The sequence below is a fragment of the Coregonus clupeaformis genome, chromosome 27 (assembly GCF_020615455.1).
Source record: "Coregonus clupeaformis isolate EN_2021a chromosome 27, ASM2061545v1, whole genome shotgun sequence".
In the NCBI taxonomy this organism is placed as follows: Eukaryota; Metazoa; Chordata; class Actinopteri; order Salmoniformes; family Salmonidae; genus Coregonus; species Coregonus clupeaformis.
Window position 1 is genome coordinate 42,649,503 of NC_059218.1, and position 13,852 is coordinate 42,663,354.

The 13,852-nt window shown below is 43.0% G+C and overlaps 1 protein-coding gene across 1 annotated transcript in view; it reads left to right on the forward strand.

The window, feature by feature from the left end:
• The window catches only part of grik1a (glutamate receptor, ionotropic, kainate 1a), an 81,867-nt gene that overhangs the window by 29,869 nt on the left and 38,146 nt on the right, over positions 1-13,852 (forward strand). The window contains exons 2-4 of the mRNA XM_041851459.2: positions 3,887-4,054; positions 5,012-5,106; positions 13,342-13,504. Coding sequence (XP_041707393.2) covers positions 3,887-4,054; positions 5,012-5,106; positions 13,342-13,504 — 426 coding nt within the window. The remainder of the gene's footprint in view (positions 1-3,886; positions 4,055-5,011; positions 5,107-13,341; positions 13,505-13,852) is intronic.

Here is a 13,852-nt window from a genome sequence, read left to right on the forward strand (position 1 = left end):
AGAGGGGAGTGCAGTAGAGGGAGTGCAGTAGAGGTAATGCAGTAGAGGGGAGTGCAGTAGAGGGAGTGCAGTAGAGGTGATGCAGTAGAGGGAGTGCAGTAGAGGGAGTGCAGTAGAGGGAGTGCAGTAGAGGTAATGCAGTAGAGGGAGTGCAGTAGAGGGAGTGCAGTAGAGGTGATGCAGTAGAGGGAGTGCAGTAGAGGTAATGCAGTAGAGGGAGTGCAGTAGAGGTGATGCAGTAGAGGGAGTGCAGTAGAGGGGAGTGCAGTAGAGGTAATGCAGTAGAGGTAATGCAGTAGAGGGAGTGCAGTAGAGGGAGTGCAGTAGAGGGAGTGCAGTAGAGGGAATGCAGTAGAGGGGAGTGCAGTAGAGGGAGTGCAGTAGAGGTAATGCAGTAGAGGGAGTGCAGTAGAGGGAGTGCAGTAGAGGGGAGTGCAGTAGAGGGAGTGCAGTAGAGGGAGTGCAGTAAAGGGGAGTGCAGTAGAGGGGAGTGCAGTAGAGGGGAGTGCAGTAGAGGGGAGTGCAGTAGAGGGAGTGCAGTAGAGGTAATGCAGTAGAGGGGAGTGCAGTAGAGGGAGTGCAGTAAAGGGGAGTGCAGTAGAGGGAGTGCAGTAGAGGGAATGCAGTAGAGGGAGTGCAGTAGAGGGAGTGCAGTAAAGGTGATGCAGTAGAGGGAGTGCAGTAGAGGGAGTGCAGTAGAGGGAGTGCAGTAGAGGGAGTGCAGTAGAGGGAGTGCAGTAGAGGGAATGCAGTAGAGGTAATGCAGTAGAGGTAATGCAGTAGAGGGAGTGCAGTAGAGGTAATGCAGTAGAGGGAGTGCAGTAGAGGGAGTGCAGTAGAGGGAGTGCAGTAGAGGGGAGTGCAGTAAAGGGGAGTGCAGTAGAGGGGAGTGCAGTAGAGGGGAGTGCAGTAGAGGGAGTGCAGTAGAGGGAGTGCAGTAGAGGGAGTGCAGTAGAGGTAATGCAGTAGAGGTAATGCAGTAGAGGTGATGCAGTAGAGGGAGTGCAGTAGAGGGAGTGCAGTAGAGGTAATGCAGTAGAGGGAGTGCAGTAGAGGGAGTGCAGTAGAGGTAATGCAGTAGAGGTAATGCAGTAGAGGTGATGCAGTAGAGGGAGTGCAGTAGAGGGAGTGCAGTAGAGGTAATGCAGTAGAGGGAATGCAGTAGAGGTAATGCAGTAGAGGGAGTGCAGTAGAGGGAGTGCAGTAGAGGGAGTGCAGTAGAGGGAGTGCAGTAGAGGGAGTGCAGTAGAGGGAGTGCAGTAGAGGTAATGCAGTAGAGGTAATGCAGTAGAGGGAGTGCAGTAGAGGTAATGCAGTAGAGGGGGGGCAGTAGAGGTAATGCAGTAGAGGTAATGCAGTAGAGGGATTTGCGAGTGCTTCTTACATGAAATGTTTTATGCGTTCTCCACACTCTCGTCCTCACAAGAATGTCCTCCAGAGAACGTCCTCGGAGAATGCACTTGCAGCATGAGAGTGTGGATCACGGTAGTATGAGAAACACCCCATAGTGTATCTGTGACCAACAGATGCATGTCTGTATTCCCAGACATGTGAAATCCATAGATTAGGGCCTAATTAATTCATTTAAATTGGCTGATTTCCTTAAATGAACTGTAACTCAGTAAAATATTTGAAATTGTTGCATGTTGCGTTTTTATATTATAGTTCAGTGTAATATTTTCCATCTGAGTGAAGCTGCAGCAGTCCTACTGGGCTGTAGACACTGAATCAGCATGAGGTGGTTGTGAAACACACTCTGTCTTTCCCTCATATTGAACATGTCTACAGGGTGGCTTGGCTTGAGCTCAGCTATTTTCTCTTAATCTCTCCCTCTGTCTTTATCTCTCTGGCCCACCCCTGCCTACCACTAAATCTCGCTATTCCACCCCATCCATCCCTCCATTCCTCTCTCCTTACCTCCATGCCTCCATCTCTCCATGCCTCCATCTCTCCATGCCTCCATCTCTCCCCCCTCCCCCTCTCTCTCTCTCCCTCATTCCTCCCTCCCTCCATCTCTCACTCCGTCTCTCCTCCCTCTCTCCATCTCTCCCTCATTCTTCATCCCTCTCTCCATCCCTCCATCTCCCTCCCTCCATCTCTCCCTCATCCCTCATCCCTCCCTCCATCTCCCTCCCTCCCCCTCTCCCTCCCTCCATCTCTCCCTCATCCCTCATCCCTCTCTCCATCCCTCCATCCCCCCTCCCTCCATCTCCCTCCCTCCCCCTCTCCCTCCCTCACTCCCTCCCTCCCGCCATCTCTCCCTCATCCCTCTCTCCATCACTCCATCCCCCTCCCCCTCTCCCTCTCTCCCCCCTCCATCTCCCTCCCTCCATCTCCCTCCCTCCCTCCATCTCCCTCCCTCCCTCCCTCCCTCCATCTCTTACTCCCTCCCTCCCCCTCTCCCCCTCTCCCTCCCTCCCTCCCCCTCTCCCTCCATCTCCGTCCCTCCCTCCCCCTCTCCCTCCCTCCCTCCCTCCCCCTCTCCCTCCATCTCCGTCCCTCCACCCACCTCTCCCCCTCTCCCTCCCTCTCTCCCTCCCCCTCTCCCTCCATCTCCCTTCCTCCCTCCCTCCCCCTCTCCCTCCCTCCCCCTCTCCCTCCTCCCCCTCTCCCTCCATAGGGCCCTGGTCAAAGTAAAGTAGTGCACTATGTAGGGAGTAGTGTGCGTGCATGCTCTCTGCTGTTTCACATTCTAATTAAATAAATTACTAAGAGAAGGTGGATCAGTTTAAATGAACATGATAGGATAATGTTGCACTGCATTTAATCATGGTTGTTTGGTATGCTCGAAGTAATGTATTGGAGGTAAAGTAGTGAAATCATTCCATTCTCAATGTGCTTTTTCTCCTGTGACTGGGTCATGCTTGTTGTTGAATCTAATAATTCATAATAACATTGAAAAATAATCACCCATTGCACAAAGCCCTGCATTTTACATAAACCATCAGTTTAAATAAACCATGTCTACATCCCATAAACCACCCTATTCCCTACTTTTAGGGCTTGTAGTGCACTATGGGGAACAATTTGGGACATACATTTGACATAAAGCATTACTGCATGTTTCGTTTCTAACAGATACAAAGAAGTCAATAATTGCTTTCTGGCTTGGTTGCATAATTGACTTTCTCCATCCCCCGCTAATTTTTTCATCCCTTCTCATCAGTTCATTTTTCTCTCTTTATCTGCTTCTTTCTTCTTCCCTGTTATGTTTTTATTTTATTATCTCAAACTCAAATGATGGTTTTGTTTGTATGTATTTATTACGGGTGAACTAAGGTTCATATCCTTACTGTCTCACTCTCTCCCTTTCTCATCCTGCCTCCCCCTCTCTCTCCCTCTCTCTCTCTCTCTCTCTCTCTCTCTCTCTCTCTCTCTCTCTCTCTCTCTCTCTCTCCCTCTCCCTCCCTCTCCCTCTCTCTCTCTCTCTCTCTCTCTCTCTCTCTCTCTCCCCACTCTCTCTCCCCACTCTCTCTCTCTCTCTCTCTCTCTCTCTCTCCCTCTCTCCCCACTCTCTCTCCCCACTCTCTCTCCCTCCCTCTCCCTCTCCCCACTCTCTCTCCCTCGCTCTCCCCTCTCTCCCTCTACCTCCTTCTCCCCCGCTCTCTCTCCCTCTACCTCCCTCTCCCCGCTCTCTCTCCCTCTCACCCTCTCTCTCCCTCTACCTCTCTCTCTCTCTCTCTACCTCTCCCCGCTCTCTCTCCCGCTCTCTCTCCCGCCTCTCTCCCTCTCTCTCTCTCTCTCTCTCTCTCTCTCTCTCTCTCTCTCTCTCTCTCTCTCTCTCTCCTCTCTCTTCCTCTACCTCCCTCTACCTCCCTCTCCCCCTCTCTCTCCCTCTACCTCCCTCTCCCCCTCTCTCCCATTCTCGTTCATTCCCTCCCTCCAGGTGGTATCTTTGAGACTCGTGAGAGTGAGTTGGTGAGTGTAGAGGAGTTGGCCTTTAAGTTTGCAGTGAGCAACATCAACAGGAACCGGACCTTAATGCCCAACACCACCCTGACCTACGACATCCAGAGAATCAACCTCTTCGACAGCTTTGAGGCCTCCAGGAGAGGTAACACCGGGGGTGATGGAATAGTTTTACAGCAAATTAATATTGTCAATTCTAAATGACCACTGCTTTGTCTTTATATCGATGCTTTGACTACTCCCCTCACCCCCCTCACCTCTCCTCCTTCCTCCTCCCCCTCTCCTCCCCTCACCCCCTTCGCTCCTCCTCCCCCTCTCCTCCCCTCACCCCCCTCGCCTCTCCTCCCTCCTCCCCCTCTCCTCCCATCACCCCCTCGCTCCTCCTCCCCCCTCTCCTCCCTTCACCCCCCTCGCTCCTCCTCCCCCTCTCCTCCCCTCACCCCCCTCGCCTCTCCCCCTCCTTCCCCTTCTCCTCCCCTCCCCCGTCGCCCCTCCCCCCTCCCCTCCCCTCCCCCCCCTTCCCTCCCCTCACCCCACTCTCCTCCCCTCCTCCCCTCCCCTCCCTCCCCTCACCCCCCTCGCCTCTCCTCCCCGCCTCCCCTCTCCTCCCCCCTCCCCCCCCCCTCCCCTCACCCCCCTCGCCTCTCCTCCCTCATCCTCCTCTCCCTCCTCCTCCCCCTCTCCTCCCCCTCCTCCCCCTCCCCCTCCCCTCACCCCCCTCGCCTCTCCTCCCCTCCTCCCCTCTCCTCCCCTCCTTCCCTCTCCTCCCCTCACCCCGTCGCCCCTCCTCCCCCTCTCCTCCCTCCCCTCATCCTCCTCTCCTCTCCCTCCTCCTCCCCCCTCTCCTCCCCTCCTCCCCCTCCCCCTCCCCCTCACCCCCCCCTCGCCTCTCCTCCCTCATCCTCCTCTCCCTCCTCCTCCCCCTCTCCTCATCCTCCTCTCCTCTCCCTCCTCCTCCCCCCTCCCCTCATCCTCCTCTCCTCTCCCTCCTCCTCCCCCTCTCCTCTCCACATCCTCCTCTCCTCTCCCTCCTCCTCCCCCCTCTCCTCTCCTCCCCTCCCCTCCTCCCCTCTCCCTCCTCCTCCCCCTCTCCTCTCCCCAGTGTGTGACCAGTTGGCTCTGGGCGTAGCTGCAGTGTTTGGCCCGTCCCATAGCTCCTCAGTCAGTGCTGTCCAGTCCATCTGTAACGCCCTGGAGGTGAGAGAACATCACATAGCATGACATGACATCACATACTGTAACATAGCATGACATAACACACCATTAGATAAAGATAGACAATATCATGTTCCATGACATAACATGACATAACACACCATTAGATAAAGATAGACAATATCATGTTCCATGACATAACATGACATAACACACCATTAGATAAAGATAGACAATATCATGTTCCATGACATCACATACTGTAACATAGCATGACATAACACACCATTAGATAAAGATAGACAATATCATGTTCCATGACATGACATGACATCACATACTGTAACATAGCATGACATGACATGACATCACATACTGCAACATAGCATGACATGACATGTCATCACATACTGTAACATAGCATGACATGACATGACATCACATACTGTAACATAGCATGACATGACATCACATACTGTAACATAGCATGACATGACATCACATACTGTAACATAGCATGACATGACATTACATACTGTAACATAGCATGACATCACATACTACAACATAGCATGACATGACATGACATCACATACTGTAACATAGCATGACATGACATTACATACTGTAACATAGCATGACATCACATACTGCAACATAGCATGACATGACATGACATCACATACTGTAACATAGCATGACATGACATCACATACTGTAACATAGCATGACATGACATGACATACTGTAACATAGCATGACATCACATACTGTAAAATAGCATGACATGACAACACATACTGCAACATAGCATGACATGACATGACATCACATACTGTAACATAGCATGACATGACATCACATACTGTAACATAGCATGACATGACATCACATACTGTAACATAGCATGACATGACATGACATCACATACTGTAACATAGCATGACATGACATCACATACTGTAACATAGCATGACATGACAACACATACTGTAACATAGCATGACATGACAACACATACTGTAACATAGCATGACATTACATCACATACTGCAACATAGCATGACATGACATCACATACTGCAACATAGCATGACATGACATCACATACTGCAACATAGCATGACATGACATGACATCACATACTGTAACATAGCATGACATGACATCACATCCTGTAACATAGCATGACATCACATACTGCAACATGACATGACATCACATACTGCAACATAGCATGACATGACATCACATACTGTAACAGCATGACATGACATGACATCACATACTGCAACATAGCATGACATGACATCACATACTGCAACATAGCATGACATGACATGACATCACATACTGCAACATGACATGACATCACATACTGCAACATAGCATGACATGACATCACATACTGTAACAGCATGACATGACATGACATCACATACTGTAACATATTATGACATGACATCACATACTGTAACATAGCCTAAGTAACATGGTCTAAGGCACTGCATCGCAGTGCTAGCTGTGCCACTAGAGATCCTGGTTCGTATCCAGGCTCTGCTGTAGCCGGCTGCAACCGGGAGACCAATGGGGCGGTGCACAATTGGCCCAGCGTCGTCCAGGGTAGGGGAGGGAATGGCCGGCAGGGAGGTAGCTCAGATGGTAGAGCATGGCGTTTGCAACGCCAGGGTTGTGGGTTCGATTCCCACGGGGGGCCAGTATGAAGAAGAAAAAAAAGAATAATGTATGCACTAACTGTAAGTCGCTCTGGATAAGAGCATCTGCTAAATAATGTAAATGTAATGACATGACAACACATACTGTAACATAGCATGACATGACATCACATACTGCAACATAGCATGACATGATATGACATACTGTAACATAGCATGACATGACATCACATACTGTAACATAGCATGACATGACATGACATCACATACTGTAACATAGCATGACATCACATACTGTAACATAGCATGACATGACATCACATACTGTAACATAGCATGACATGACATCACATACTGTAACATAGCATGACATGACATGACATCACATACTGTAACATAGCATGACATGACATCACATACTGTAACATAGCATGACATGACATCACATACTGTAACATAGCATGACATGACATCACATACTGTAACATAGCATGACATCACATACTGCAACATAGCATGACATGACATGACATCACATACTGTAACATAGCATGACATGACATCACATACTGTAACATAGCATGACATGACATCACATACTGTAACATAGCATGACATGACATCACATACTGTAACATAGCATGACATGACATCACATACTGTAACATAGCATGACATGACATCACATACTGTAACATAGCATGACATGACATGACATCACATACTGTAACATAGCATGACATGACATCACATACTGTAACATAGCATGACATGACATCACATACTGCAACTTAGCATGACATGATATGACATCACATACTGCAACATAGCATGCCATGACATCACATACTGTAACAGCATGACATGACATGACATGACATCACATACTGTAACAGCATGACATGACATAACATCACATACTGTAACAGCATGACATGACATGACATCACATCACATACTGTAACATAGCATTAAATGACAACATAACAAACAAACAGATAATAAAGGAGAGGAGAGAACATTATATTTCTATTTATTATACTGATGTTTTTACAGATCTACAGTGAGGGAAAAAAGGATATGATCCCCTGCTGATTTTGTACGTTTGCCCACTGACAAAGAAATGATCATATCATGATCTATAATTTTAATGGTAGGTTTATTTGAACAGTGAGAGACAGAATAACAACAAAAATGTTATACATTAATTTGCATTTTAATGAGGGAAATAAGTATTTGACCCCCTCTCAATCAGAAAGATTTCTGGCTCCCAGGTGTCTTTTATACAGGTAACAAGCTGAGATTAGGAGCACACTCTTAAAGGGAGTGCTCCTAATCTCAGCTTGTTACCTGTATAAAAGACACCTGTCCACAGAAGCAATCAATCAATCAGATTCCAAACTCTCCACCATGGCCAAGAACAAAGAGCTCTCCAAGGATGTCAGGGACAAGACTGCAGACCTACACAAGGCTGGAATGGGCTACAAGACCATCGCCAAGCAGCTTGGTGAGAAGGTGACAACAGTTGGTGCGATTATTCGCAAATGGAAGAAACACAAAAGACCTGTCAATCTCCCTCGGCCTGGGGCTCCATGCAAGATCTCACCTCGTGGAGTTGCAATGATCATGAGAATGGTGAGGAATCAGCCCAGAACTACACGGGAGGATCTTGTCAATGATCTCAAGGCAGCTGGGACCATAGTCACCAAGAAAACAATTGGTAACACACTACGCTGTGAAGGACTGAAATCCTGCAGTGCCCGCAAGGTCCCCCTGCTCAAGAAAGCACATATACAGGCCCGTCTGAAGTTTGCAAATGAACATCTGAATGATTCAGGGGAGAACTGGGTGAAAGTGTTGTGGTCAGATGAGACCAAAATCGAGCTCTTTGGCATCAACTCAACTCGCCATGTTTGGAGGAGGAGGAATGCTGCCTATGACCCCAAGAACACCATCCCCACCGTCAAACATGGAGGTGGAAACATTATGCTTTGGGGGTGTTTTTCTGCTAAGGGGACAGGACAACTTCACCGCATCAAAGGGACGATGGACGGGGCCATGTACCATCAAATCTTGGGTGAGAACCTCCTTCCCTCAGCCAGGGCATTGAAAATGGGTTGTGGATGGGTATTCCAGCATGACAATGACCCAAAACACACGGCCAAGGCAACAAAGGAGTGGCTCAAGAAGAAGCACATTAAGGTCCTGGAGTGGCCTAGCCAGTCTCCAGACCTTAATCCCATAGAAAATCTGTGGAGGGAGCTGAAGGTTCGAGTTGCCAAACGTCAGCCTCGAAACCTTAATGACTTGGAGAAGATCTGCAAAGAGGAGTGGGACAAAATCCCTCCTGAGATGTGTGCAAACCTGGTGGCCAATTACAAGAAACGTCTGACCTCTGTGATTGCCAACAAGGGTTTTGCCACCAAGTACTAAGTCATGTTTTGCAGAGGGGTCAAATACTTATTTCCCTCATTAAAATGCAAATCAATTTATAAAAATTTTTGACATGCATTTTTCTGGATTTTGTTGTTGTTATTCTGTCTCTCACAGTTCAAATAAACCTACCATTAAAATTATAGACTGATCATGTCTTTGTCAGTGGGCAAACGTACAAAATCAGCAGGGGATCAAATACTTTTTTCCCGTCACTGTATATAGGCTACTGTATCAATTAATCATTCATTTGTTCATGTCATCACACAGCATACGAGTGATTCACGATTTGAAATGCAATCAAACATTTTAGTTTAAAAAAAATAAAGCGAACCTTGAATAATTAGCTTTAATAAGAAATAAACCTTTCCATTTGGGAAATTGCAATCACGAATTAATGTGACCGTTTTTAGTATTTGCTGTAATAAAGGCTTAACAAAAAAACAACAACATTACAACAGACTCTCTGTTATGCTTTTAATGTATTTACGTTGTTTACATTGTTCCAAACAGTCCGAAAAAGGATATTGTAATCTAACAGCATCTGTTTGGCACACATAATATGGCCGACACGCTTCTCCATACCTTATTTTGTCTTTATCTCACATTTATTCCACACATCTCACTTCCTCTTTACCTTAATGAGCTAGCCTAAACACCCCCCGTTTTTCAAGTTTATTTGTCATGTCCTCTGCATCCATTTCGCTGTTACGGTGTTCAGAGTTTATAACCAATTTATTGACGTGATTGTGATATGCGATTAGGTCAGACCCTATTGGTCAAGTGCTATGCGATGCGCACGTGTGTCACGTAAAGAGAGCAAGGGTTGAGGGAATAGGCAAATGTTTTTACCTAAACAAATGAGCGACTTTTCAGTCAGAAATGGCTATAATTATGTTGCAGCTCCAGCAACACGGACAGCGCGATAAAACACTGAGGCGGTCGCTGCTGAAGCAGGGAGGAGAGAGAGCGAGAGAGACAACGGGTGCTAGTCACACGGTCACTCACTGTCTTCGTTTTAACACAGCGCAGCGAATCTGAACCCGCCCCGGGGCACAACAAAATCTAATACTGGTCGGACTCCCTCTCGTCATTTGTGTGTCTTTTTAATTATTTAATCAAAACGGTGTGCTTAAAGCTCAGTGAATATAGTTGATTTGATTACAACACGTAGGATCCCCGTGTAGCTCAGTTGATAGAGCGTGGCGCTTGCAACGCCAGGGTTGTGGGTTCGTTTCCCGGGGGGGGGCCAGTATGAAAATGTATGCACTCACTAACTGTAAGTCGCTCTGGATAAGAGCGTCTGCTAAATGACTAAAATGTAAATGTAAATAGGATGTGTCTATATTTGGAAAAATACACGTTTTAAAAATTCCGACCAATTGATTGGTCGAAAGAACAGACGACCCTTGGTCGCCCATTCATCTACTTATTATACTGATGTTTTACATTCATCTAGTTATTATACTGATGTTTTACATTCATCTACTTATTATACTGATGTTTTACATTCATCTACTTATTATACTGATGTTTTTACATTCATCTACTTATTATACTGATGTTTTTACATTCATCTACTTATTATACTGATGTTTTACATTCATCTACTTATTATACTGATGTTTTACATTCATCTACTTATTATACTGATGTTTTACATTCATCTACTTATTATACTGATGTTTTACATTCATCTACTTATTATACTGATGTTTTACATTCATCTACTTATTATACTGATGTTTTTACATTCATCTACTTATTATACTGATGTTTTACATTCATCTACTTATTATACTGATGTTTTTACAGACATATACTTAGTATACTGATGTTTTTACAGACATCTACTTATTATACTGATGTTTTACATTCATCTACATATTATACTGATGTTTTACATTTATCTACTTATTATACTGATGTTTTACATTCATCTACTTATTATACTGATGTTTTTACATTCATCTACTTATTATACTGATGTTTTAAATTCATCTACTTATTATACTGATGTTTTACATTCATCTACTTATTATACTGATGTTTTTACATTCATCTACTTATTATACTGATGTTTTACATTCATCTACTTATTATACTGATGTTTTTACAGACATCTACTTAGTATACTGATGTTTTTACAGACATCTACTTATTATACTGATGTTTTACATTCATCTACTTATTATACTGATGTTTTTACATTCATCTACTTATTATACTGATGTTTTACATTCATCTACTTATTATACTGATGTTTTACATTTATCTACTTATTATACTGATGTTTTACATTCATCTACTTATTATACTGATGTTTTTACATTCATCTACTTATTATACTGATGTTTTAAATTCATCTACTTATTATACTGATGTTTTACATTCATCTACTTATTATACTGATGTTTTTACATTCATCTACTTATTATACTGATGTTTTTACATTCATCTACTTATTATACTGATGTTTTACATTCATCTACTTATTATACTGATGTTTTACATTCATCTACTTATTATACTGATGTTTTTACAGACATCTACTTATTATACTGATGTTTTTACAGACATCTACTTATTATACTGATGTTTTACATTCATCTAGTTATTATACTGATGTTTTACATTCATCTACTTATTATACTGATGTTTTACATTCATCTACTTATTATACTGATGTTTTACATTCATCTACTTATTATACTGATGTTTTTACATTCATCTACTTATTATACTGATGTTTTACATTCATCTACTTATTATACTGATGTTTTACATTCATCTACTTATTATACTGATGTTTTTACATTCATCTACTTATTATACTGATGTTTTACATTCATCTACTTATTATACTGATGTTTTACATTCATCTACTTATTATACTGATGTTTTTACATTCATCTACTTATTATACTGATGTTTTACATTCATCTACTTATTATACTGATGTTTTACATTCATCTACTTATTATACTGATGTTTTACATTCATCTACTTATTATACTGATGTTTTACATTCATCTACTTATTATACTGATGTTTTACATTCATCTACTTATTATACTGATGTTTTACATTCATCTACTTATTATACTGATGTTTTACATTCATCTACTTATTATACTGATGTTTTACATTCATCTACTTATTATACTGATGTTTTTACATTCATCTACTTATTATACTGATGTTTTACATTCATCTACTTATTATACTGATGTTTTTACAGACATCTACTTAGTATACTGATGTTTTTACAGACATCTACTTATTATACTGATGTTTTACATTCATCTACATATTATACTGATGTTTTACATTTATCTACTTATTATACTGATGTTTTACATTCATCTACTTATTATACTGATGTTTTTACATTCATCTACTTATTATACTGATGTTTTAAATTCATCTACTTATTATACTGATGTTTTACATTCATCTACTTATTATACTGATGTTTTTACATTCATCTACTTATTATACTGATGTTTTTACATTCATCTACTTATTATACTGATGTTTTACATTCATCTACTTATTATACTGATGTTTTACATTCATCTACTTATTATACTGATGTTTTTACAGACATCTACTTATTATACTGATGTTTTTACAGACATCTACTTATTATACTGATGTTTTACATTCATCTAGTTATTATACTGATGTTTTACATTCATCTACTTATTATACTGATGTTTTACATTCATCTACTTATTATACTGATGTTTTACATTCATCTACTTATTATACTGATGTTTTACATTCATCTACTTATTATACTGATGTTTTACATTCATCTACTTATTATACTGATGTTTTACATTCATCTACTTATTATACTGATGTTTTATATTCATCTACTTATTATACTGATGTTTTACAGACACGTACTTATTATACTGATATTTTGCATTGTTATGTTACTGATTATCCCGACCATCTTCCTATACGTTGTGTTTACAACATTATCCCGACCATCTTCCTATACGTTGTGTTTACAACATTATCCCGACCATCTTCCTATACGTTGTGTTTATGACATTATCCCGACCATCTTCCTATACGTTGTGTTCACAACATTAGAAATAGAAAGGAGAATACAATCAAATGAAAATCAACATTGAATTGTTTGTCCCAACTAAAGGTACCACACATCCAGACGCGCTGGAAACACCCGTCAGTGGACAACAGAGACACATTCTACATCAATCTCTACCCAGAATACACTGCCATCTCCAGGGCCATCCTGGACATAGTGACCTTCTTTAAGTGGAAGAGCCTCACGGTGGTCTACGAAGATAACACAGGTAGGAGTGCACTCAGACACACACACACACACACACACACACACACACACACACACACACACACACACACACACACACACACACACACACACACACAACCTGTACACTGCCATCTCCAGATCCATACTGGACATAGTGATCTTCAATTGGAAGGTCTACGAGGATAACACAGTCTATATCCCAGACTATATCCCTGCCTATATCCCAGTCTATATCCCAGTCTATATCCCAGTCTATATCCCAGTCTATATCCCAGTCTATTTCCCTGTCTATATCCCTGTCTATATCCCAGTCTATATCCCAGTCTATATCCCAGTCTATATCCCAGTCTATTTCCCTGTCTATATC